Source organism: Aspergillus saccharolyticus (genome assembly GCF_003184585.1).
Source record: "Aspergillus saccharolyticus JOP 1030-1 unplaced genomic scaffold BP01scaffold_67, whole genome shotgun sequence".
In the NCBI taxonomy this organism is placed as follows: domain Eukaryota; kingdom Fungi; phylum Ascomycota; class Eurotiomycetes; order Eurotiales; family Aspergillaceae; genus Aspergillus; species Aspergillus saccharolyticus.
The window spans coordinates 1-25886 of NW_020290677.1; the positions used below are offsets into that span (position 1 = coordinate 1).

The 25886-nt window shown below is 52.1% G+C and overlaps 7 protein-coding genes and 1 non-coding gene across 8 annotated transcripts; 2 read left to right on the plus strand and 6 right to left on the minus strand.

Annotated features, from left to right (window-relative positions):
- Nucleotides 1-65: 65 nt before the first annotated feature.
- BP01DRAFT_427030 (flavin-containing monooxygenase) lies at nucleotides 66-2394 on the minus strand. Its single transcript, XM_025579825.1, has 2 exons — nucleotides 1723-2394; nucleotides 66-1659 (listed from the first exon to the last, which is right to left on the minus strand). The coding sequence occupies exons 1-2, from the start codon at nucleotides 2333-2335 to the stop codon at nucleotides 419-421; spliced, it is 1854 nt and encodes a 617-aa protein (XP_025426458.1). The 5' UTR covers nucleotides 2336-2394; the 3' UTR covers nucleotides 66-418.
- Nucleotides 2395-3912: 1518 nt separating this feature from the next.
- On the plus strand, nucleotides 3913-5807 carry BP01DRAFT_210291 (putative feruloyl esterase). Its single transcript, XM_025571076.1, has one exon. It carries the CDS (start codon nucleotides 4152-4154, stop codon nucleotides 5721-5723), a length of 1572 nt encoding a protein of 523 aa, XP_025426459.1. The 5' UTR covers nucleotides 3913-4151; the 3' UTR covers nucleotides 5724-5807.
- A 1852-nt stretch (nucleotides 5808-7659) lies between these two features.
- BP01DRAFT_419400 (ribonuclease H1) lies at nucleotides 7660-8560 on the plus strand. The gene has a single exon (XM_025579403.1). The coding sequence runs from the start codon at nucleotides 7961-7963 to the stop codon at nucleotides 8459-8461; it is 501 nt and encodes a 166-aa protein (XP_025426460.1). The 5' UTR covers nucleotides 7660-7960; the 3' UTR covers nucleotides 8462-8560.
- Nucleotides 8561-8694: 134 nt separating this feature from the next.
- Nucleotides 8695-8765, minus strand: BP01DRAFT_t312. Its single transcript has one exon. It is a non-coding gene; the product is annotated as a tRNA-Gly (tRNA).
- A 456-nt stretch (nucleotides 8766-9221) lies between these two features.
- BP01DRAFT_329797 (phosphate transporter) lies at nucleotides 9222-12125 on the minus strand. The gene is made up of 5 exons (XM_025572998.1): nucleotides 11615-12125; nucleotides 11437-11544; nucleotides 11049-11380; nucleotides 10035-10990; nucleotides 9222-9942 (listed from the first exon to the last, which is right to left on the minus strand). Exons 1-5 carry the CDS (start codon nucleotides 11666-11668, stop codon nucleotides 9491-9493), a joined length of 1902 nt encoding a protein of 633 aa, XP_025426461.1. The 5' UTR covers nucleotides 11669-12125; the 3' UTR covers nucleotides 9222-9490.
- Nucleotides 12126-12407: 282 nt separating this feature from the next.
- BP01DRAFT_329802 (uncharacterized protein) lies at nucleotides 12408-14012 on the minus strand. Its single transcript, XM_025572999.1, has 6 exons — nucleotides 13592-14012; nucleotides 13403-13536; nucleotides 13189-13341; nucleotides 12932-13132; nucleotides 12754-12879; nucleotides 12408-12694 (listed from the first exon to the last, which is right to left on the minus strand). Exons 1-6 carry the CDS (start codon nucleotides 13828-13830, stop codon nucleotides 12651-12653), a joined length of 897 nt encoding a protein of 298 aa, XP_025426462.1. The 5' UTR covers nucleotides 13831-14012; the 3' UTR covers nucleotides 12408-12650.
- A 1634-nt stretch (nucleotides 14013-15646) lies between these two features.
- BP01DRAFT_377794 (class I SAM-dependent methyltransferase) lies at nucleotides 15647-16804 on the minus strand (the record flags this gene model as incomplete). Its single annotated transcript, XM_025577019.1, has 1 exon — nucleotides 15647-16804. One exon carries the CDS (start codon nucleotides 16802-16804, stop codon nucleotides 15647-15649), a length of 1158 nt encoding a protein of 385 aa, XP_025426463.1.
- A 4647-nt stretch (nucleotides 16805-21451) lies between these two features.
- On the minus strand, nucleotides 21452-25785 carry BP01DRAFT_369830 (ATP-binding cassette transporter YOR1; the record flags this gene model as incomplete). Its single annotated transcript, XM_025576566.1, has 3 exons — nucleotides 21452-22792; nucleotides 22846-25443; nucleotides 25501-25785. The coding sequence occupies 3 exons, from the start codon at nucleotides 25783-25785 to the stop codon at nucleotides 21452-21454; spliced, it is 4224 nt and encodes a 1407-aa protein (XP_025426464.1).
- Between the last annotated feature and the right edge of the window lie 101 nt (nucleotides 25786-25886).

The window sequence follows — 25886 nt, forward strand, 5'->3', positions numbered from 1 at the left end:
GGGGGAGGGGGGTCTTGTTTTCAGGGATAGTTCATGATATCCAATTGGAGTTATTCATATTAGAAGTTGTCTTCCTCCAAAATTTCGATGAGGAGGGTCGGAGCGTCGGAGAGCAGAGAAGGGTCTCTGCGATGCGGTTTGTTCAACTTCTCCGGCTCCGAACTCCGTGGCATCTCCGCTTACTATCTAGCCGATGCGATCGAGGGATTTATTCTACCATGCGCATAAAATTGTGCATTGGCAAGTGTCGCATCGGTCTTCACAAGAGTAACTAACCCATTCTCTACTTTAGATATTGCATAGTCGGGTCTCACCTTGGGTCGATCTTGCGACTGACAAACCAGAGACCCATGACTTTGACTACAACTACCTTACCATTACCCCCTTTTTCTCTCTTGCATCCAACTGGCCCAGCAATTTACTTGGCAATGCCCTCTTCCAATGCTTTAATCTGCAACGCCAACGTCCGCGAGTAATACCGACACAGCGCCAGATTGCCCCCCATGAACCACAGACCCGGGTGGCCGCTGCGCCGCCAGATCGTGCGCATCTCGCCCTCGGCGTCCATGCCCCAGATATCGCCGACCCGGTCGGCGACCGCATCGCCGAAGATCTGTCGCGCCTGCGTCCGCATGTTCTGGTAGCCCGTGGCGAGAACGATCTCGTCGGCCGGGAGCTCCGACCCGTCCGCAAAGCGCAGGCCGTGCGGCAGGACTTCCGCAATCTCCTGGCCGTGCTTAACTCGGATGTGCCCGTCTGCGATGAGCTGGCTCGCGCCCACGTCGATATAGTAGCCCCCGCCCCGCTGGAAGTACTTCATGATGAGGCCGGCGCCCGCGGGCCCGTTGTCGACCTGGAAGCCCGCGCGGGCGAGCCCGTCGAGGACCGCGCGGTCGTGCTCGTTCTGCAGGCGGGTGATTTTGACTTGCTGGGCTTTGAAGATCTCCCAGGGCAGACTCCACAGGTAGAGCTCGGCGTCCTCGGTCGGGGGTCCATCCTCGTCGAAGAGGCCCTTCAGGCCGATATCAGTGATGGAGGCAGAGGAGATCACGCAAGTCGAGCTCCGTTGGACGATCGTCACGTCGTATCCTTTCTCGTAGTAGTCCTGCGCAATGTCGTGGCCTGAGTTGCACGCCCCGACGACCACGGCCTTTTTCTGCGTTGACGAGGAGAGGTCGCTCGCGCCGGGGAACTCACTGCTGTGGCAGAAACGGTCGCCTTTGAATGACTCCATGCCTTTGAAGATGGGCATTTCCTTCTTTCCGGAGTGACCGGTCGCTTGAATGACGTGTCGGGGATTCAACGTGCGGGTTTCGAAACTACCGTCCTCTTTACGGCGCTGCAGCTCAATGGTCCAGAGACTGTCAGCTTCGCTCCACGACGTAGAATGGACGGTGGTTCGGGTCCAGACGTTGAGGTCTAGGAGCTTGACATAACACTCGAAGAATTCAGCTAGCTTGTCCTTTGGCGTAAAGACCGGCCAGCTGGGCGGGAAGGGCACGTAAGGAAGATGGTCCATCCACACAGGGTCGTGGAGCACCAGCTGGTGGTATCGCCTGCGCCAATTGTCGCCAACGCGATCTGCTTCGTCAATGATGAGGCTATCGATGTTAAGCATTTTCAGGCGGGCGGCCACGCTGAGACCCGCTTGGCCAGCACCTAATTACGAAGCTTAGCTTGTCAGGTGCCTGACCGGGCCGATGATCATTGCAGTATGCTTACCGATAATCAAAACCGTCGGAGGGTTGCCCTCTAGATTGTTTTCTGCGTTGCGTCTGTCCTGCCAATTCTTTCTATCCTTGTTCGCCCCATGCTGCACGCCGAGTGGCCGACGATGACCTACTCTTTCCTCGTGGCCCACCAAGTTCTGAAGGCTTGTGAAGAAGGTGAAGATTTTCCATCCGTTGTTGACTTCGGCCACACGAACGACACCTGTTCCGCTGATGACGGGGCTCGAGACCTTGATGAAAAACTCAACACCCTTGACATCTCCAAACGCATCGATTGGGCCGACATGGGGTGTACGTAGACTGGTCGATCGGTCAATCTCGATATTTGTCGGCAGCTGTGCGGATTTGAGGAGTGTCTGGATCTGGTCGTGGCCTTTGGCAGTGCGATACTCCCAAGTCAGACAAAGATGATCTCGCCAATAACCGCCCTCCAGAAACAGGCGGCTGATAGCCTCGACATTTCGCTGGCTCAGCGCGGTATTGATCTGGTCCACAAGCTGCGAGGCAATGGCCTCAGGGTCGACATTGGCCGATGTGAGGGTGGGAGGAAAGCGCCCCACTGGGATATCAACCGAGCCAGGTAGATATTGGGCTGTAGTGGCCATGATGACGATGATGCTCTGGATACAGAAAGACAAAAGGCGGGGAAGTCACGGAGTGGCTTTTCTGGTGAACTACCGGGGAAAGTGAGGGGGAGAGACGCCGTTTAAATCATCAACCAATTACTGAACCCCGCTTCAACCTCGCTTTACACCACAGTTAATTAGTACTCAGTTACTTCTGGTCCACTAGCCTAGCCCTGTACGCATAGCTGAAATACTCCTAATGCAAGCCACATATCTAATTGCGGACAGTATGTCACACTAGTCCGCACTTTTGGCAACCCTGAGAGGCCGAGGCTACGGCGAGAAACCCCCCCGGTTTCACTTTCTTGCCGATCTTCGACATGGGGTTGGCAAAACTCGTTGTCACCTGAGGAGCTGGTGACAAAGATGATTGCTTTGACTGGGGTCCGCAGATGGAGAGAAAGAAAGAGCTCTGTGAGCCACTGATATCAGGGCAAGCACGATGTATGGGAGAAGAGAGTAAGGGAGGTAGAATCGCTGACCATATGGGTAACCCGTCAATGATCAGGTAGCCATTGTATCATTTAAGAATGAGAGGTACTACTAATAATGGCAAATTGTCTCCAGACGGAGCACTAAAAGCACAGTTGAAAAGTCTCCCCCGCGCGGGTTCGAACCGCGTTAAGGACAGGACCCTCTTTGGTCACGTGACTAAGGTCTAGGCTCCAAATAAGCTTGCGAGTTTTGCCGCGCCGACTCCGCATAGTTGCTACCAGTGCTTTTGTCCCCCACCAACTCAGCCGAATACTCACCAATCCGCAGAAATCGGCGTCAGACCTCTCATATTAGAACACCCTCTACAGCTTGAGGCTCCTTGACGAAACCATCAGTCAGCTGGACCAGGGGAGAAACGCAGGTGTAGGAGCGGTCCGATCCACCTCCCCCACCGTTCGGCGCAACCACCCATTCCAAGCAAATGCAGATCTCTTAATATGGAGCAGCTTGGAAGCAGCGATACGATCGTAGCGATCCCTTCAAACAACGGGCTTTTATTCTGGAACCATTTCCTGAGACTGCCTACCCATGCTTAACTGCATCATCAAACAAGAACCGACATTGTGGGTGATCAAGCTCGATTGGCCATTCTCTTTGACCAACAGGCTTCGTATGGCAGGCTTCAGGGCTAGTTCAGCTGCTCCTAGGACTTTAAACGACATGATATGCAGTTTCCCATTGGTAATGGAAACGAGTTATAGGGAACGCCTTTCCTCTGACCTAACATTCGCCATTCAACTATCGCTGGCCCAGTCCGGAGAGGCAGAGACTTCCTGGGTCGGGTATTCCAATCTGAGACACGCCAATTGCTTGCTACTTTAGATGATTAAACCGTGCATGGCTTTACCTACATCATCAGGGCCTCCTGTCCTGTTCGTGAATTTTCGAATTACGATCTCCTGAGCAGCTCTGGGTGGGCTCCATTGCCATATGCTGCAGCGGCAGTGGGGCCGATCGGCTCCACCGACGAACTCCCGATCGAGCTGCCGCACATGCCGATCCATACTCAGTTTCTCCATAACAAGTGGTCTTGCCTATGCAGAGAGCGTATCAAACAGGACACCGCTGTCCGGGCCATGGCATGGTAGCTGATATCTCCGGATATTTTTCCTAGCGACGCAGTTGTTGCGCGAATCAACTGCGCGGATGCCGCCGATCTACCAAGAAGTTCACCTGGGCCTCCATGCGGGCTCAAACCAAGCTGAAGTCTGCAAGTCCAGACTCGATATAAAGTACTCTGATATCCCTTCAGAGAACGAAACAAGACTTCACTTCAGTCGGTCCAGTGCTCGCCCTCAGGATGGTTTTGCCTACAGTACGGTCTTTAACCTCGGCTTACGTTTCGGCTGCCCTCCTGGCTGCATCCGCAGTAAATGCGGGGAACTGCTCGGCTGCCGGCATCGCCAAACCCTCAATCCCTGAGGCACAGCTGCTACATCTGTCAGCTCTCCCAGTTGTCGGCTACCAGAATGGCAATACCACCTTGGACTTCTGCAACGTGACTGTCACATACACCCATCCTGGAAAGAATGATGCCATTCATACTACCGTCTGGCTTCCCCTATCGAGCTGGAACGGCCGGCTTCAGGGCTCTGGCGGGGGAGGGTATGCAATGCGTCACGACGACTCCGTTCTAGCAGAAGCCGTGGCCCTTGACTATTCCGTTGTGGCGACAGATGGCGGCCACACCTACCTCGTATCTGAAAACTCAGCTACCTGGTCTCTCGATGCTTCCGATCATGTCAACATGGCCCTTCTCGACGACTTCGCCTACTTGGCTCTGAATGAAGCGGCCATCATTGGCAAACAAATCAGCCACAGCTTGTACGGTCATGGGCCAAGCCAGTCGTACTGGAACGGTTGCTCTACCGGCGGCAGACAAGGACTCATGCTCGCACAGCGGTATCCCACCGCATACAATGGAATAATGGCGGCGGCACCAGCCATCAACTGGCCCACATTTCTTGTGGCTGAATACTGGCCGCAATTTGTAATGAATCAGCTTCAGACCTACCCGCCGACGTGCGTAACGGACGCGATTACTTCTGCTGCTGTCAGCGCCTGCGACTCTCTTGACGGGGTTGTTGATGGCGTGATATCTGCGCCTGGTCTCTGTAACTTCGACCCTCTCTCTTTGGTCAATAAGACCATCACATGCAACGATACTAGCGTGCAAATAACCCAGTCAGCGGCTCTATCTGTCAAGCTTATGTGGGCAGGCATGCGCTCGTCCAACGGGACTTTTCTATGGTATGGTCTGGAGCGAGGCGCTCCCCTCTCCATGGGCAGTGATGGAAGCCTCGGGGCCACCACCTGCAGCTCGGCACTGAATTGCACCGGATCTCCATTTGCCATCTCTTCTGACTGGATTCGTCGTTATATCCTCCAGGATCCCGCTTTCGACCTCACCACCCTCGACCACGCGGAATTGGATAGCATCCTTGCACGCTCCATAGCCGAATACGACTCAATCATCGGAACCGACGACCCCGATTTGTCAGCCTTCAAGCTTGCCGGGGGAAAGATGATCACGTGGCACGGTCTAGCTGACCCACTGATCTTCCCCAAGGGCACAGAGCACTACTACCGTCGAGTGCAAGAGCGTGATCCGGCCGTGCGGGACTTCTACCGCTTCTTTCCGGCCCCGGGGGTGCATCACTGCGAAGGTGGAAACGGTCCTGTTCCCGTTGACCCCTTGTCGCAAGTTGTTGAGTGGGTGGAAGATGGTGTGGTTCCGGAGACTCTCCTCGCGCAAGCGGCGGATGGTCGGACGCGAGCACTGTGTCCATGGCCGCTCGTTTCGGTGTACAATTCGGGTGATGTCATGGATGAGAGATCATACACGTGTGAGGAACAGCGAACCTGGTTCTAAGTGTTGCTTGGTGGGTGATTTTCTAATGGTCTAGTCGATTACGTTTTCAAGTTAGTTTTGTCTGGACAGTTGATAACAACGTACCGTTCTGACGGTGTTCTCGATGTTTCTCGAGATACAAGTTCAACTTCCGGTAAATGTTGACGTGGAGCACGGCTTAAGTGTCATCAGGCCTCTGAGCATGAGCCATCAGCGATGTTCTTTACACATACAAGCATTGGCTCAGATCTGTCTAGTGCTTTTGATTCCATCTGGGATGGTTGGCGGATGGGGGAGTAGGGCTTTCCGTATGAGTCACTCGAGCTCTCCCGAGGGCCCCCCCCCTGCCAAGCTCCGATGGGCAGGAAAGTATCCTCTGGGGGGAGGGGGGGTCCATCCTCCATTGAACGGGGGTCGCGTTGGCATCTGGCTGCGGTGATCTGTACTAGCGGCTCGTGTTGCCGGGAGGAACAGGGAAAGAGAAGATGAGAAGAGGCTGTAATTATACCCTCTCTCCTACTGTAAGCCTGAATCAACAACATATCAATCCGAGCACAAACACCCTCTTCGATTTCACATTTCTATTCAATTAAACTGCAGTATCAATTCGGAATTTACCAAGTTCATAAAACATCATCCAAGACACCAAATCGAGCTCTATCCCTCGCCGCCCACCTACTCCGAATTCAACCCATATCACATCCTCCACTCACCAACCCGAAAGAGGGCGTGGAGAGCTTCCGCTAGGGGTTTGTCGATGGTAGGTTGCGCATCGTACGCGTGCGGTTCGTAGAATCGCCTGAGATCTGCATAGGTCCATGGGGAGTCGTCGGTGGGGGGGGGGGGGAGGTTGGTTCAGGGTGCTGCACATCGACGGTAGAGTTTCCTGCCTTTGCTCTCGGAGTCTAGAGTGGTAGTCGTTCTCGTTGCGTTGGTGCTGTGGTGGAGAAGGGGAAAGGAGGAGAGGGGGTTCTCGTCAGTCATGTTTTCTCTCTACGGGTGCTTTTTGCGTTTTCCTGTTTTGTGGACGGAGTTGTTTGCTGCAGTATCAAAGGGGATCGTGAAAGTCATACGTACCTATCCATTACTATCAACGATATTTGCGCTCAATAATGGACGAGTGATGTCTTGTATGCGTCGGAATTGACCAGTTCCGAACCATTCAAATACATATGGGAGGCTACAGAGAATTGCTAGTAGCATAAAGTCTAGCAGATCGTGCAAAGGAGGACGCCCCTAGCACTGAGCCTTTGCTAATAGACATCAAAAGAGGGAAAAGGAGGCAGCAACCGCATCACGAAGCGGGATATAAGCAAAGACCTCAATGCAGGTTCTGTAGTATCTCCGAAAGAGTCTCTGATGTGTGAATTACTGACGAAGTGTCAACAAGAAGGGTGACCTGCCTTGTAAAAGTGAATTGCGTTGTGAAAGTGCACGTTATAATCCCCTCCATCTGCCCATCTCTCCCATCCAGTGTCCCCCTAGTGTGCAAGTCGAGACCCTCATGCTTATCAACAATGAACAGAGTGGCATGGCGGTGAGGCACCTCGCCCGGGACTCAGGAAATAAGGAACAAAGCCCAACTCGTCGATTCAACATCCTCAATATCTCTGTCTATCTGCCTCACAAGAATCCATTCTAAGCAGAGAGGACGGTAGCTCAGACTCAGCAGCTGGACGACCAACCTAGCACAGAGGTAATCACCCCTACTTACGCTGAGAACATAGACATGCGATGTGCCCAATTCAACAGTTCGTATCCTGAAGAGCATCTGATCAGTTCACCGCCTGGTGTCCCTGGTTACGTTTGTTGTTGGGGTCCGACGGAGAGCGAGAGGTTACAGGCCGTGCAAACGGATGAACCCATCCCAACGGCTGATATTCTGCATATCAACCAATCTCTCTTCCCTCCCGCAGTCACTCATCATCTTTTCTATCGGCGTGTGCGTGTAACGCCTCGCTCCAGCGAGATCACATGATTTCAAACAGAACTAGGAATATGTAAACACCACGAATTCGTGGAGAATTCCTTCTTCCCTTGATAGTTCAACGAATCTCAGGGCATCAAGCTCAATATTACGTTTGTGATCAACATTTTCCATCCTCATGTGGGATATATGAGAGAGCAGCGCATCCATCCCCAAAGTCCCAAACCAGCCATCCATCACTGCTAGACTTAAACCCCCCCTCCAACACCATCTACACAGTATCTACACTCAACTCCCCTCCATCGATACGCACAATGAAGCAACGAACCAAATGCCCTACCAAATGAAATTCCAAGTAGACGGCAACTGCCACCGCAACGGCCAGCCGGACGCGATCGCCGCCGCAGCTGCCATCCTTCTGCGCCGCTACGGCCCGAAGAAAGGATGGACGCGCTCCCTCCCCGCCTCCCCACCACCGACCAACCAACGAGCGGAGATCACCGCCATCATCCTCGCGCTGGAGCAGGCGCTCGCCCGGTACCCCTTGCTCCACACCCGGCCGAAGATGCGGGTGACGATCTATAGCGATTCCCAGTATGCGGTGAAGTGTATGACGAAGTGGAGGTACAAGTGGACGGGGAATGGGTGGAGGAATACCCGCGGGCGGGAGGTGGTGAATCGCGATCTGCTGGAACAGGCGGCGGAGTTGGATCGCCAAGTCCGACAGTTGGGGCGCTTGAAGGTGCGGTATGAGTGGATTGCGAGGGAGGAGAATTGGCAGGCGGATAGGTTGTGTAGGCGGGATATCGAGAGGCAGATCTTGCGGTCATAGGGTTTATTTACATACTGTGGTACTGTAGGTTTTGGGGGAAAGGAAGGATAACATGGTAGCCTGAGGGATGGGTCTTGGACTTGGATTGGTTGTGGTGTACTACTGTGTGGGAGGGATAGAGGGGAGGTGAACTTAGTATGTTGGTGGTTAGTGGCTTGCAGTAAGCAGGGTAGGTAGTAACTAACTACAGAAAAGACATATCGAGCAAATATGGGAGCAAAAAGAAATCGGTGTGCATCATCCGTGAATCGAACACGGGCCTCATCGATGGCAACGATGAATTCTACCACTAGACCAATGATGCTTGCTGATGTGAACCGCAGACAATTCTATTTTCACAAGCTCAATCACACGATAATGATCGTCATCTCGATTTCACAGCTTCCCTTTTTGTTGTTGATTCGGGTACATGGTGGTAGCAACGGTGGCCATCCGGGTTCAATTACGTTCGCCTACGGCCACTTCAGCATATATATAGGCGTCAACTTGCAGTTAAGGAGAATCTGTGCTCGTAGCGTCACCGTCGACGAAATCTCCCCCGTGGATGCTCTGGCAACAATATCATCGACTGAGCTGGACTTGAGCCTCGGAGCAAAGAGGGACGGCAATATCCCAATGCCCTCAATGGCTTTTACCCTTACAAATCTCTTGATGGAAACAAACAATCCAAGAGATACTACCGTCAGACTATCAGGGTCAGGCGCCGTACTAATACTGCGAACAACATAGTCCTATCATGAGACTCGTGAATATAGCGCTTGTTCACTAAGTACGAGAATCTCTACTCTGAAAGCCAGTCACCAACCTATGGCTATGCTCACTTCCTCGGGTGCAGTTCTTAACTTTACCCAATAGTGGCAAGTGTTTCGTTGTTCGTGTAGGGTATTATATAGATCGTGGGAAAACGTATTTGACAATGTCTGTATCACAAGAAAAAGAGCTCAGAGAGAGTGAGAGAGTGTCGAGAAGAGCAGGTAGTAATAAAAATATGAGAAAGCGTCCACGAAGAGAAGTCATTTCGTGCCCAGTTCACGTAACCACCACCTTTTGGCGGACGCGGATACGGTTCCTAGGCACGTTCGACGCGCCCACCCTGGCCGCATAGCGACTCTTCCATCCGCACCGGCCCAGCGCCAGGGTCTCCAGGGTCTCGGTCCTGCCGCCCCAGAGCTGACCGCGGGCAGAGGGAGACGAGAAGGAGGAGAACGACGACCCATGGTCGGCGACGCGCTGTACGGGCGGGATCCAGAAGTGCGTGACGGCCGCGCCAAAGATCATGCACACGCTGAAGATAATCAGAATCCAGCCGTGGCGGATGGTTGGCTTGTCGCCCTCTCCCGTGCCGAAATTATAGTATGCCGAGAAGATCTGGACGAGGATGGAGCCGAGCTTGCCGGCGCCGGCGCTGATGCCGTGGCAGGTGGCGCGATAACGCGTGGGGAAGATCTCGGCTGGGATGATGTAGGTGGTAGCGTTGGGGCCTGTGATTTGATGTGAGTCAGTGGGAGGGTCTTCTTTTGAGTTGGGAGCGAGATCTACGGGCAACAGGAGGAATCGAGTGGACCAAACATACCAAAGTTGAAGAAGGTCTGGCCAATAATGTAAAGTGTGATAGCAGCGGCTCCTTCTTGGTGCACGGTAATGTACATGGTTCCTAGGGCAATAAAGAGGGCGGCCAGCGCGAGGAACATGTATTTCTGTAGGGCGGTCCGGTCAATCTTGTGAATCAGGACAATGAGCAGAATTCCACCTAGGAAGCTCCCGCTGTTGAGAATGACGAGTGCATGTGTCGAGCTGGCCAGTAGCATGTTGTATATGCTGGCACCGGGGCGGTCGTCGGTTTTCCAATAGGGCGCAGAACCATTGAGATGCAGCGAGCCCCACGTCTTAGCCAGGAACTGCGGGCTAGAAAGACTGATGCCGTAGAAGCTGAAGTCCAGGAAGAACCAGGCAAGGCTGGTAGCGGCGAGCGTGCGCCAGTTTCCTTCGATCCAGAAATATTGGCGAATATCCTGGCGAGTCAGATGCCAATGAGAGTTCAGAGTGGCAGGTTGCAGAATCTCGGTTTGGGAAGGCGAGCGCTGGGTTTCACGATCTTCGTCATCTTCCTCATTCTCCCCAGCGGTGATTGTGGTGAGTGATATGCCAGGAATGGCGAAACTGTGCCAGCTCGCGGAGTCGCCGCCGGATAGAGAAGCAGTCAAGGTAGAAGGCGAAGCAGCGTGGAAGTCGTCGAACAGAGTGGTCGCATCAAATTCAGCCTGCACCGGATCGTCGTCGATCTCGAGCACAAATCGAGGAGACTCCGGGATCACGAAACGAAACAAAGTGGCCAAAGCACCCGGAATGACTCCAATGCCAATGACCCAGCGCCACATAATGTCGACTGTCCGGGTGAGATCCGCGGTTCCCTGTTTGCGACTGGCAGTGATAATGATAATGGCGACTATATTACCCGCAATTTGTCCCAGAGGTTGCATAAAGAAGACAGAAGCCAACATGCGTGCACGGTGCTTAGTCGGAGCAAATCTTCTCGCATGTTAGTATGACAGCTCGATGAAATAATAGGCATAGGGCAAACACCTACTCCGACGTAATGACTGCGCTCAAAGGATAGTCGGCGCCCACCCCGATGCCAACAATAATCCGCCACCAGATCAGCCATGCATACACGCTCATACTGCCGTGCTCACCCTGGGAAGCCATCACAACACCCAGGGTGGAAGTGATCATCAGAATCAGCTCTAAGCCGTACATCTTCTTCCGTCCATAACGATCCGCCAGGTACCCGAACAACACCTGTCCAAAGAGTGTGCCGGCGAGTGTAGCAATGTTGACGCAGGTGACATGCATGGAAGATAATTGGTCTCGCCAATATACATAGGAAATCATCGGGAACGCCATGTTGCTTGCAAAGAGCTGGACGGCGCGTTATCAGTAATTTGTAGGTATGATGGGCGCAAGAAGGCACGTACTGTGTATCCATCAAGGAAGAAGCCGACACCGGCAACGAAAACGACAATCCTTTGAAACGCTTGTCGATCGATGGTCTCGTAGACCTGGCGCATCCGCACCTGCCGATCCTATCCACATGTAACACAATGGGTTAGTTCCAACGCTCTCCATGATGTTGTAGCAGTCTGTGCACGATACCTGCTCATGATCAAAGTCTTGAGCGCGATCGGTTTTGTACCACCGCTTGCCCATAGCGGTCGATTTGTTGCTGTAGAAGCTGTTTCAGATCTGAAGTGATGATAAAAATGACGCTTAGCCAGATGACATAATGAAGCAGTGATAGTTAGGCTAATGCAAAGAGATCTTGAAGGATTGAACGGCCCCCAAACGAAGGAACTGGGGTAATCGATGAAGATGGGGAAGAGGAAGAGGGTAAAGAAGAGAGTGAGAGAGATGCACCGTGTCGGAGACGATGGCAAGACACGGAGACGAGAGAAGGAAGCGGAGGGAAGGATGAGAATAATTTAGAACGAAAGCAATAACTAGTGGTGGCGTGGGTTCAATTGGTTCATTGAAGACCGGACACCTGAGACGAAGGTTTGCCCATACAGTACTCCGTACTCTCCGTACTTTCTCCATAGCATTGAATTCAGGCCCCATTGACCTGATGGCAATGGCCACAAGTGGAGTGGCAATGGGCGGGTGCCTGTGGTGCAGTGTATGCAGTGGTCATGTAAAGTATAGATTATTATTGTGCAGGGACCACTTCATCTACCCTGAACCCCACGTGCCGCCTTCGCGCGGAGTGAGAGGTGCGTTACGACCCACTCCCGGTAATAAGTCACTCGACTAACTGCCTTCTAACTTAGACATGAGATTCCTGTTCCAAACACCTTCTCCTCCCTTCCCCCCCCCCTCTCCCCCTCTTTAAGGCTGCACTGACTGTATCCCAATCCCGCTTTTCACCACGTGGAGAAATGTCTCAAAAAGAATACAAGAAAGAAACACGCGCTGTCTTGAACCATTGCCGATACGGGTATAAAAATGAGACATGCTATGCCATGGCAAATCAACAAAGAAAATCAAATGGATACGAATGAGACAAATCCTTCGACCCACTCCCGCACGCCCCAGGATCGAGTTTATACAGTGGGACACACGTGGTGGTCATTCGTCTTTCTCCCGAGGCAGAATCCATCCCGCCTCCTTTACTCGATAGATGAGGGACTCTATCTTAATTGATGTGATCGGTCAGAAATTGGCAAAAAGCTATTCGGTCTAGTCTGGACGTTAGTAGGGTTCCGGTAAAGGATTGTATTGTGCACCAAGGAGCATACCTATATCGTCCAGGAACTGGATCTGTAGTGATTTCATTTGAGTTAGGATATCGAAATTAGGTTGGAGCTGCAGTACCACAGGCCGCCCGGGCTTCTTGCCGGGCTTAAAACTGTCAATGCAGTTTACTGGGAAACATTAGCCGCGTCAGTCGGCCGATCGGTCGGGATATCAGCTCACTTGGTATTTTCAAATATCGTTTTAACTCTTTTCGTTGGGAATTAGCGAAAAATAGCATCACCTGCTTGCCGTTGGGCCCGCGGAGGATGCGAAGATTCTGACTGATACACTCCTCTCCACGCCCTTTCGATTTGGCCTCTGCGATGCCAGCAAGAAAAACCAATTTCGATGCTAGAATGATTTCCTGAAAATGAACACAGTCTGGAGGTGTTCTGTCAGCACGAACCCCCTTTTTATCGGAACGTAGCAGTGCGCACCTCTTTCTTCCTCGAATTGATACGACAATTGCGTGGTAAACACGGTCTGTGCAGACTGTACAGTCTGCTCTTCCATAAAGGAGATTCGAAGTGAAGGCTCATTAGGGCGTTTCGGGTGTTCGAGATGTGGAACAGGAAGTTTGGACTCGTTGACTAAAATGACAAAGAGGGTGTCAGCATATCTGTCGACAAAAAGCAGCGGAGGGCGACAGACAGGTGTGGATTAATGGCGTCTGCTGGCCAGGGCCACCCCCTAGCTCTAGACATCTGAGGCTGCCAGTGGTATCCTTGCGTACATCGATATAGGTATAGCGGAGCTTGAATAGCTTATTGCTGCGCACAAAAGTACTGCCATCGCGTCAATGGAAAGGAGACCCGTCAATCAGAAGCAGGCATAACCAACATTGTGACGGTATTGTTGAGGGCTATGTGGGCGACTTCTTCGTGTAGCGAGTAGCATGAGGCTTCTCTTGAGCGCGAGCCGATGGAGGAAGCCGTCCGGCTGAGGGGATGCGAGGTAAAAGGCGAGGTGCCCGGACTGATCTGGCCGGATGATTGCGTGGATGAGGACAATGTGCTTTCTCGTCGGGAAAGTGGAAGAGGCCAGTCCTCCGTCTCATGTTGAGGGCCGGACAGGCCCATTGCAGGCTGGTTGCAAAGAATCGACAAAAGCTTCTACCTCGCAGAGATAGACGCACCGGTCCACTGCCTGGCTGCTGCAAAAGGCACTATGTCACCGGGAACTAGGACGATCATTCGGATCGCCAACGATGGACTGACATACGGGGAAGGGAATGGGTGGATTTTCATCATCTCAGGAGTTCTGGTGAAGGATTGGAGTAAATCGGGAGAAACGCCTCAACGCATGGTCAGCGATTCAATCACACAGTCAACCGGATGGCCTGGTGCGAGTGGAGAAAACTAGAACTACTACGGGATATCTCCGCTACACCCTGCGACCGATAAGAATGTGTTGCAACTAACTAATGAGTGCGGCGAGTCATCCATATTCCATAGAATTCAAGCCAGCCAAGGAGCCTTTCTCTAGAAGATCCAGAGGCGGGGGATAACCGGTCAACGTGCTCAAATAAGTGGCTGCCATCCAAAGCTTGGGGTGGGTGGAGTCCCGGGAGGGGAGGGAATCGTGTCTGGACCCGTCCAGCCTGTTGGTTAGTAGTTAAGGTAATTTAGTTCCTCGTGGTGAATGCATCCTCAGTTCACGCTAGAGACATGTACCTCCGTCGGGATCAGATAACTGATGTTTGCTATGCTGAGCAATTCGTCATAATAACCGAAGAATTCAGTTGTTGTTTGGCTGTCTGCCCTGTCCTGAGCGGGAGTTCGCACGGTTCCCCGAATTGGGACTGCCGGCTCGTCCACGTTTTTCAGGACGCGTTGACAGCGGCAATTTGAGCTCAATCCTGGGATTGTTCTGAGTTCGCAATGATATGCATGGGCATGCACGTCTGTCAAAATCGGCTTTGATCAATCGTCCACTCTTCACGAAAATGCCGATGGAGAGGATCGAATCAACAGTAGTGCGATCGTAAGGTGGGCGAAAGAACGATTGGGAAGGAAGCTTACTCAGCCAGTTTCCCCGTGTCGAGTCATTCGCCATAGTTCAAATTCCATGGAAGGCCTCTTTTTTTCTTTTTTGCGTCTTGTTTGCCTCAAACCCACGCAAAGCCAAAATCCAAAGGGAGTAACTTGTATTATTAAAGTCTATGTACGTCTATTGCAGCCGCCCCCGCCGAGAGTAAGCCATCTCAACGGAAGCAGAATGTGAGCAGAAGAAAAAGAGAAGAGACATATGCAAAGACACCAACACCGGCTACAACGCATTTGTGATAGACGCATGGCAATGTCGAGGTGACCACTCCGGTAACACCGACGCTGGATTTGCCTTGCAGCCGGTGGATGGCTTGAATTTGGTAAAACGGCCGTGCCATGGGACGCCTGGGCTTTGTGGGTATAGAGCGAGCAATCGCCGAAGAACAAGAAAACATTATATCACTGGATTACAGCCCCTGGATGGGACACTGATTATCAAGTCAGCATATCTGGTTTGAAGAATTTGTGATGCCGATTTGCGGTGCTCGGCTGTGTGAGGTGGAATCGCCGCGCCGGTGATGGGACGCTTGCCACTCGACTTACTTTTGCGCTCGTGGATGAGAAACGACGACAAGAAAGGCCGGGTATTATGATCCGACTGGCAAGCAATTACAACCATTGGTTTCGTGGAAGTGCCGACGAGGTTGGGGATGGCGCGAGGTAGCAATGATGGTCACGGCTGTCGCATGCAACAAATGTGAGTTCCAGTCGGCAACCCGCGCACCTTGCAGCAGCGCTGTCCACAGACCAGTCAATCCAGAGCAAGCACCGGTACTTCACTCAGCCGAAGCATCTAGACACCAAGTCGACTTAATACCTGCCTCTCCTGTCTTTCTCGCAGTGAGCCCTATTGGCGAGGCTTCTGCGCAATGATCCGATAACTCGTCGTTACGAGTCTCATTGTGTCCATTTTCACGAACGCCTCACCATCGAGGCACAGGCGGTTGATAAGAGTCTTGAAGTGTTTCGGCAACATGTGGGCCTTCACGAGACCTAGGATCAGTTGGCGCATTGAGCGGAAATAGAAATCGACCTTCTCGATCAGTGGGGCTTGCAAGCCTCCAACACTGGCGTTGTCGGAGCGCAGCACGGTGAAGCCAGCATCGGTGAGGGCTTTTTCGAGGCTCTCGGGGGTGGGAGTACCGACGGCGCCAATGAGAGGCTTCACGCGACTCATGAGCTCGACGTGTTCGGGGTTGGAGGGATCATAGTCGGGCAGGCTGACCCAGTCGAGGCAGGAGAATTTGGCGCCGGGCTTGAGCACGCGGTGAATCTCACGGAAGAGGGCGGGCAGATCTTTGCACAGACTCAGGGCCTGGATCTGGTAGAAAGCGTCGAAGCTAGCATCTTCAAATGGAAGAGGCAGGCTGTTGAAATCCTGGACGATGAAAGAATTGGAGGTGAAGCCGAGTTGCTCGTTGTAGGAGCGTGCCTGAGCGATCTGGTTGGGATCAATGTTCAAGCCCGTGACTTGAGCGCCCGAGTATTGCGTCATGTGCGCGGCCACCCGCCCGCGGCCGCAGCCCAGATCCAGCACTTTATACCCCGGCGACAAGCCAATGTCCTGCGCAATTGACTCTTCATACAACAGTTGGTTCTCTAGCACGGTCGCCTTCTTGCTCATAAACGGCGGGATGTACATTTTCTCCACGTCACCTAGCGCACACAGGTGGTTGAGGACTCCATAGTATGCCTTGAGGCAGTCCCCAACTTTGGCCTGATAATTCGGGCCTAGGGTCTCGACCATCTGCTTTTCATCTGACCAGTCGAGGTTGTAGATGACGTAGGAAGCCATAAAGTCATCCACCTGCTTGGGCGTCAGATTGTGCAGATACCGGAAAGACTTCCAGAAGGTCTTCCATCTTTTCGGAGAGGCCGAGTTGGTCAGGTCTGGCAAGCTGTCGTGCGCCGCCAGTTTCTGTTTCTCGTTGGCGACGGCATCTAGAGAGCTGCTCTCGGAGCTCCGTCCGGATTCGCGCGATGCCAAGACGGTTTGCGTTTCCATTATAGATACTTAACAATGAAGTCACGACTGGAGGGGTTGAACAGTTCGCAAGGGAGGGCCACTATCACCTGCACAATCGAACAGTGAAACGAGATTCTTGTATAGGGACCAAGTACAGAAAAGATCTGGGAGAAAAGAGAGAGGGGTCAAGTGGATTTTTTATGGAATGGGTAGAGACGGCGGTTAGAGCTACTGTCCAAACGGTACCATGCCAATTGACGCACTTCTTCATGCAAATCGAATGTGAGCGGGGCTAGGCTTAATTTATAAGCATCGCAACAGCGTGTAATTGAAAAATTTCCACTTCGCGCCCTGTGACGGATATCATGAACAACGGCACTGGCGGGGGGGGGCAATCCTAATAAGACGGATGGGTTTGCCAGATTTGCCCGATTTGCCATTTGACTTGCCATGGATAGTTAGCAATAGTCAGGGTGGATTACAGAGAGGTCTTGTCACCGGATCTGGCAGTCAAAGTCGGAAGTCTCGGAAGCTGAGGGTGAGGGTCAAAAAGGTCGAAAGGGTCGAAAGAGTCGAAAGAAGCAGCACGGGAGGAGACGGCAAAAGAGGAGGGACGACCCGGAGAATGGGCAGGACTTTTACGAACTATGGCTTCACCACCACTCAGAACACTGGACGGATGACTCTGCGCATCTCTTTGTTGGTCACTGACCGACTATCTTACCTACTACTCCATGTACTTCGTACATACTCCAAACTCCAAAGTACTTACGACATGTACTGTCAGAGTACCTTAGGGCTGGCCAAGTATACGGACGGGAGCCCTTAGCTTATGAATCAAGCTCCCATCCCGGTTAATTGGTATGAGTCAAAGGGTCTAATTCAACTAGCTCCTTAGTTTCATTATCTAGGGCCTTCCTGCACCTCACAGACCTCCTCTTTCCCCTCTTGATCGTCCACGACACTATGCTCCTTGAAGTTCTGGTGGTCGGAGAAGTTGTCCGCTGCTATCGTCACGGACATAAGTATATATGACGAGGAGGCAGTATCACTACATCAATTTTTCAGACTCCAAGTACCGTACTATGCAGGTTGAACTCCCAAATCCACCAAGAGAAAAAAATTTGGAGCTAGATCCTCAGTGGAACCTCGTCAGTTCAGGTCGAAGCTCCTGCAGCGCCAAGCCATGAGCTGACCAAGCCTTGGCGGTCAATGCTTGACATGCCGGACATTGAAGTATGTCACACTATCTTACTGCCAGTGATTATACTAGTCTCTTTGTGACTGCGAAAGAGTGCATACTATTGTGTGAGGTTCTGCTTCACTATTTAGAGTAATATGGATCAAGGACCCTCATGAAAGAGTACTCCGTAGAAGAACCATTGGCGCGCGGTCGCAGGTGATGGACTGAAAATTTTCAGTGGGTGGATTCTCCTTCATTATCCTCCCTCCCCTGGCGCGGCTCTGACGGCTCTCGCGTCTCTCGATCAGGCAATTCTCGGACTTACAAGCCGAACAGTCCGCCGCCCCACTCGCGTGCTCGTTTCCCGTATTTCCGTTTCCTTTCTTTCTAAGTTTTCCAGTCCTACTTCATATTCAGTAGTCAGTAACTACGGAGTACTGACTCGCCATTAGCAAGCAAGAATGTACTCCCTACAATAGACCTTCGGGTCACTCCGGCTCATCTTCGTTTTGAAATCTCTGTCCAACTTTTCAAGGCTATTGTTGTTTCGGCTTTAGGATCGTCATCCACTGCTCGGATCTCTTCGGAGTCTCGGACGGAGATTACCGTAGAATGAGTGAGTAATTGTTAACTATTGATCGTCACCCAAGCAACTGCGGGCGATCATCACCTGGCATGTCATGCCTCTGGTCTTTTCTTCTCTTCTTCGCCCTCGCTCACCTCGTCGCCTGGTAAGTTACCTCACTGTAGTTTCCTTGCGCAGCTTAGATTGACAGTGACGGCTGGTGGTAAGCTCAACACAATCTTCACAATGACTGTTTAGCGATACTACTGTGTTGATCAGCATGAATCATTAGCAACCGTGACGTGGCTGGCCGTGTTGCTCTCAGATCCTTGCGCCCGCAGGGGCACGGGACGACACCCTGCAAAAGAAAGGGTTGGTTGTGGTCCGATCCTGGCTATTGTTCTGTCATCTGATTGGAATCGAAAGCCGTCACCATCCCTCGCTTGAGTAGGTATAGGTAGGTAGGTACTTTACAATCACGGTGTGAATTAATAATGCTACTGTCACACGATGAGTTGGACTCCACTTTGGCTGGTCTGCAGCCCGCCCATTGCACCGGCTCGTTCTGCTTCCTGAGTGGCCCGTTGCCCTACTATACCAGTGTGGTCCAAATCCTCGGTGGGGTTTTCTCACTCATGAGATCTCTGTCAATGCAAAATTTTCAGTTTTTGAAATTTGTATAACCAGGTAAAATGAGGCAGGCAGGACTTTTTCTGCTGTTTTTCTGTCTGCACGTGACTGATCTAGTCCTTGACCCCATTGCCGAATCCGCTCACCATCCATCCGTCCTATCCGTGCAAAACCTCAACCAACACCAGCAATGGAGAAGTCGGCCCTTTGTTCAACGACCATGTACAGCATCAAGCAACGTCTAAATAAGCTTATATTTAAAGCTCAGTGCATCCGACTCATCAGCCTCCAGTTGGGATGACCAGCGTCTGTCCCTGGATCCACTTCTTTAGGCAACCAGATATTACTTTCAGGTTCCCCTTCATCATCGCCTCGGACGAAACGTGTCTAAGGATCTTCCCGGGCTTGGATTGGGGGTGGCAAGACGGACGAACCCCGTTCCTCTCTTATCCGCTCAAAGCTTTCTTCCCCAATCATCAAGCTCCATTTGGGGGTCTTGGTTGGTGGTGGTCGTGGTGGTGGTGATGGGGACCCGTCGTTCATAGGTCTGGACGTGGCTTCAGCGGAGTAGCGACAGGAGAAGAACCGGCTGGTCCCGTCCAGTCGAGCGAGGGAGTGTCTTCTTTGATCCGGTGTACCGGTGTAGTACTAAGGTACTGTCGAGCGGGTCGAATGCAGCGCACGGGCAGGTACTGTAACCTCGAAAGGTCGACTGGGTAAGTAGTAGCAGGCGACGGAGATGTGGGCGGTTCATGCTTGGTGCAAGCAACCGGTAGTTATAGTCGGTTATCGGTATTGGGGATTGCGATACTGCTAGGTAGGTAAGGATCCATGGTAACCAGTGACCACAAAGAAGACACCTAGCAGTCCCTCCATTCGTCCAGGCCGAATACCCTGGGGTCTGTCTGCCTGGACGAAGATACCTGGGCCTGCAATTGACTGCTAGAAAATGACCATCATACATGTACATATAAGCCCTCGCAAGGCGAACGACAACTCGAAAGTCCCGCCAACGACGGACGTAGTGAACAGTGAGAGACGCCCACGCCCCAAGACCAACGCTCGAACCATTCCATTCCAAGCATACAACTCTTGCCCTTAACTTACTGCTGTACCCCTCTCTCGTGTCGTAATACCATCCACACGAGGGGGCAGTGTGTGTGCCACGATCGTCCCAAGGGCTCCGTACCCTCCTTCAGATGCTTAGTAGTGTACTATGTACCTACACATCCGACCATTCCGAGCAGTCTTCGTCGCTCCACGCGCAGAGGTCGCTTTTGTAGGCTTGTTTAACTAGCTCTCATTCTGGGAGTCTAACTGCCCACCCGATGGCATCATTGGTCCCTGTTCCGCCCTCCCCCTTCTCCAGAGAGCAAAGGTACTGTACAGCCAGCCGTCGAGCACCTAACGTTCTTAGGCATGCATGACTTTGCCTGCCTCGCGGGATGTATAGTACCGCGCATCGAAGCTGTTTTCTCAGCTTTATTCTCTCAGTTTTACTCTTCAATTTCCTCCTCAGTGATTTCTTTGAGTTTGGTAGTACTACAAGCGGATTCGTCTCTATGGCGTCACCATGCTCCCGATGCCACTAAGTATAGCCTATGAATATAACATTCGGCCGGCTGGGTAGGTACCTTTCTCCGGAGATGGGAAATGGCCACGACGTCCTAGGTATCTGCGTCCGTGGTAATGAGCATCCCGATTGTTAATAGAGTAAGTCTGAATTCGAGGCTTATGGTTAGTCTTTTTTTGGGGGGGGGGTCACGGTGTGTTCGATGACTATGCCCGCGTATGGCAACCTTGGAGTATAAGTAGTGCTGTTAGTGCCCGGTAGTCGGGGAAATGATTACCGTCCGCGGATACTGGATCGAAGGTTGCAGGGAAGGGGGAAGACACATTGTCCATCTCAGCAAAGTTGATTTCTGGGTGCCTCGATCGTCGTAGATCGGACAGTCCTTCTTTCGAACCCATGCATCAGGGCATCACTGAGCTGAGAGGATGGTGGGATGTCTTGGAAAAGGAGTAAATTACACTGTACTGTACTCGCAGCCTAGGAGAGCTATAGATGACTTAGATCTGTCAGTCTTGGTCCCAGAAGGTGAGGTCTAGCCTATCGCGCTTTCAGAAAGTGGACGATCTGTGATTTAGAGAGAGCATATGCAACCAGACGAGCTGGCTCGTCCGGGAGTTCATATAGTCATGCCTAAAGCAGCCGCAGCCTTGATCAAGATCCTTGCGACAGAATAATTTATCTATGGACCCGTCGGTCTATGCCACATCATATGAACACCAACAAGAGAGCAGTTGCTCAATTGAAAAAGTCCTCCCGAGTGATCCCGCTCTGATCACACATGTCTCGAAACACACCCCCCGCCTTCCACAGCCGCAGCGGCGTGTCCATCTCAACTATGCTTCCCTGGCCCATAACGCAGATGCGGTCGTAATTCAGGATCGTGCGCAAGCGATGCGCGATGCACAGCAAGGTCTTGCCCTCGAACCCATGCGCCATCGTCTCCTGGACCTTCTGGTCCGTCTCGAAATCCACGGACGAGGTTGCCTCGTCGCAAACAATCACGCGCGAGTCGCGCACCAGAGCTCGTGCCAGCGCCATCAGCTGTCTTTGCCCGAGCGAGAAGTTTAGTCCGTCTTCTTCCACCACGGTATCCAGGTGCAGACGTTTCTGCACGGTGGCGTGACTCGTGTCGGCCGGCACGGGTATCGCGGTGCTTTTATCGATGCTTTCCTCGTCTGAAACATCCTGGTCTTGTACCAGATGCGCTTTACGTAGCGCAGACCAAAGTTCAAGGTCAGTGTGCTCATGGAATGGGTCCAAGTTGGAGCGGATCGTTCCTTTAAACAGGGTCGGATCCTGCGGGATGATCGATAGCCGTGTACGAAGATCGTATAATCCGATCGTGGCGATGTCGACCCCATCAATATGAATTTTACCCCCTGAAAGCTCCGTCAACCGGAACAAAGCGGCCATGATGCTGGACTTGCCCGCACCTGTGCGGCCTACGATACCTATGCGTTCCCCGCCTTGGATGTCCATGGAAAGTCCCTTAAGGACCAAAGGGAGTCCGGCTCGATAGCGCATCTGCACGTCAGTAAATGTGATGCGACCAGCAGAGGGCCAATCAGGTCCAACATCGGTCAGGCGAAGAGGAGCCTCTTCCGCCAGCTGCGTGCCATAATGGTTCACGCGCTCGGCCGCGTTCATGTTATTGTCCACATCGGCGAATTGTCGCACAGTGAACGTAAAGCTCTGGGTTATCGAAACCACATATGACAAGACCAGACCCGCAATACTGGGCGAGACATCCAAGCGTGAAGTCACAACAAGGAGACTCGTCACCAGAGTTAGCAACGTGCCAATCAGATCTAATCGGACTCCAAGCCACCGTTGGTTGGCAAAAGTCAAGAAGTAGGCGCCGTTCATCTCATCAATGGCTCTATGAATAGACCGTTTGAAGTGCTCCTCGGCTTTGTATGCTTGAATGCACGCAGAACCTGCGATGGCCTCGCCGAACCGAGCAAAAACCCCTGAACGAAGGACTGCTTCGTGGCGCTTGAGATTGCGGGCCGACGCACGGTAGTAGCTCGCGGCAAAGATGAATAGGAGAATCAAAGGCCCCAGTGCAATAGCAAACTAGCGATATTATGGTCAGAACAATGCAGATCATAGTCGTCCGAGTCACTCACATAGTAGTAGAAAGCAATCACCATCGCAATCGTGGATGTGATCTGTGACAATGTCAAGGAGAACAATCGAATTGAATCGGGTAGATCGCTGTCCATCACTTGCACATCCTTCGAAAAACGGTTTGTGATACGACCCATGGGCGTGGTGTCGAAGAAGGACATAGGTGCTCGTAAAACCCGATACATTGCACGTTGAAGCATCTTCTTGCTGGCGTTGGCGCCGACAATAGTCACATGCGCCGCGAAGACATACATTGCGATGAACTGGCTACAACAGACCGCGATGTAAATCCCCACGTACTGACCTGTGCTTAAACTAGAAAACCTGTTAGAAGTCCAAAATGACAACCAAAGCCCCGACATCACCAACGCGCCATTGACAATAAGGATTAGGCACAATGAGACAAGAACATTGAGATACGACCCTGATGCCTTTATATATGTTCTCAACACGTCCCAGCCAACAGAGCCAGTTGCCATGTCCTCTTTTTGCATCAAGGCACCCCCTGGGACTCTGCGCGCAGTTTCCGGCTTCTCATCGGTAGTAGCGCTGGTGCTCGATGGTTCTGAATCCAAAGCGTCTTGTTGGGATGTTATTGACATTAGCCGCTTGAAGACGTCACTCGACTGCATCAAATTGTCGAATGTTCCAATCGCGTTGATCTTCCCATGTTCCATAACAATAATGCGGTCGCAACGCCCAAGCACGTGCAATTGATGGGTTGCTAACACTCGGCATCGGTGCTTGAGAAGTCCGCAAATGGCCTTATCCATGATGTGACGTCCTACGTGCGCATCAACCGCCGACAGAGGATCATCCATGAGGACGAGCTCTGAGTCTGAATAGATAGACCGCGCAATGTTTAGTCGCTGCTTCTGGCCGCCCGAAATAGTGATGCCACGCTCACCAACTTCAGTTTGATCGCCGTCCGGAAACATCGCCAGATCCGAACGAAGTGCGCATGCATCAATCACCTGGTTGTATCGAGCCTCATCATATTCCTTTCCGAATAGGATGTTGTTGCGAACTGTGGTATTCTGTACCCAGGCATACTGTGGGCAGTACCCACGAGTGACCCCCATCCGTAAAGTTCCTGTAGTTTGTCGCATATCGCCTGCTAAGGCTGCCAGGAGTGAAGTTTTTCCACTGCCTACAGGCCCGATAACTGCAATCAACTCACCGCGACTGATCTCAAAGCTCATATCCTTCAGTTGGAATGGAAGTTTGAGGTCAATCTCCTTCTCGGAAAGAGCATGGGCTGGTGCCGGCTCTGACTTGGCAGAAGTGATGGCAGCATGTGTTGGACGGGAGTGTGCTGATGTTTCCGTAGAGTCGCGCACACTCTCCCATGTGAAAGAAGCACGTTCAACCTCAACAGCCATTGCCATCGTAGAATCCCAAATAATGCTTTCTTCGCGTTCTTCGGCCAGCAAGAATTCTTGAATACGGCCGAGGGCAGTCCAGGCATCGGTTGCCTGCGTCATTGCGAGGTTCAGGATCGCCAGCGGCATTCGGAGAGCGTTGAACAAGGCCAACGACGAGAAAATGCGGTCAGGAGACAGAGCATGATTCGTTAATGCATAAGTAATGAAAGACAACATCGAAGACAATGCTGGTAGCGAAAGCATGCTCACTGTTATGGCATGTCGGATAACCAGTAGCCGTCGGATAGAACTGATTTCGCGTTTGCGCGTATCCTCCAGTCGTTCCAGAAAGCTGCTTTCCCAACCGAAGAATTTGACAAACTTGACGCTTGAGAGAATCTCTTGTGTCAAAGACACTCGCTGGTCAGTGATCTTGTTTACTGCTCTTCGGAGCGTGATAAGGGACTTGACACAGTATGCCAGCACAATCGCTCCGAATACTGCCAGTCCGTAGCCAGGAAGCGCACTGTAGCCGATATTGATGACCATGAAGATCAAGGCTACTCCCAGAACGATAGGGGTAGTCCAAAGCATGTGAATCAGCCCACACGCTCTGTCGATACGGTCCACATCCACACCCATTAAAGTGATTATGCGCCCGCTACCCCAGCCATTGCCCCCATTAGTGCCATGGCCTCCCCGCATAGTCTGCCGCGGGGGACCTTTCATGCGTTTATTGTTGCGTGCAGGTGACAATCCGCTCCCGGCTTTCGCACGAGCCGATAACTTCATCGCCTTGGTGTATATCACAGAGACAAGCACCGCTCTAATCTGGCCACCCGATAACATTCCGTGATAGAAAGCCTGGCTTAAGCATAGAGTTTGTACTGCTTGCATGACAGGAATTCCGAAGGCGATTCCTAGGCCGCGGCCAAGATCGGGCTTGGGATGATTGCCGTGATGGGCGGCATATGCATCCATTGCATAGCTAGTTAAGTTTCTGACAAGATATGGTGTCACGACGGCGAGTATCATGCTCACCACCTGGCATATACCACCAACGATGAAATCACGCCTGAATGTGTCGAATAGAGCCCAAATAAGTGGCTTATTGGAGCCCCTTTCCATTCGTTGTTTCAGTGCAATATCGAACCTGGCCGTCATAAGGTCCACTTTTCTATCCGGATTGACTGACCAAATATCTTGGATCTCTAACTGGCGCAGGTAGCCGGTCTATTGAACATTGTTAGCACACTATGTACGAGTGATCGGGAAAATTGGTAAACTAACCTTGATCAAAGGCGCGACCCATTGGAATGTGACACGACTGAGGAAGTTGGCTCCGTACTCCTTGCAAACTCCTCTTTCCTCTGGCACTGGGGGGATCTTCTGAAGTCGCAACGGATTGAAACTTCGTCGTGCAGTTTGGACTGGTGCCCTCTGGTCCTTGTTCTGCTTTTCGTTTTCACTGTCCAGCTGCGTCGATCGAGAGGACGTTGCACGTTCTGTCAATTGCCCTGTTCCATCTTCATTGACCAAGACGGACCCATGCTTCATCTTCTCATCTCGGCTCATGGTGATTCCTCTAGCAGCGCAGTATTCAAACTCTTGAATAACTGTCCGGAGCAGTTTGCATTAAGTAGGGCAATGCGGATAAACGCCCGCGTAATTGTAGA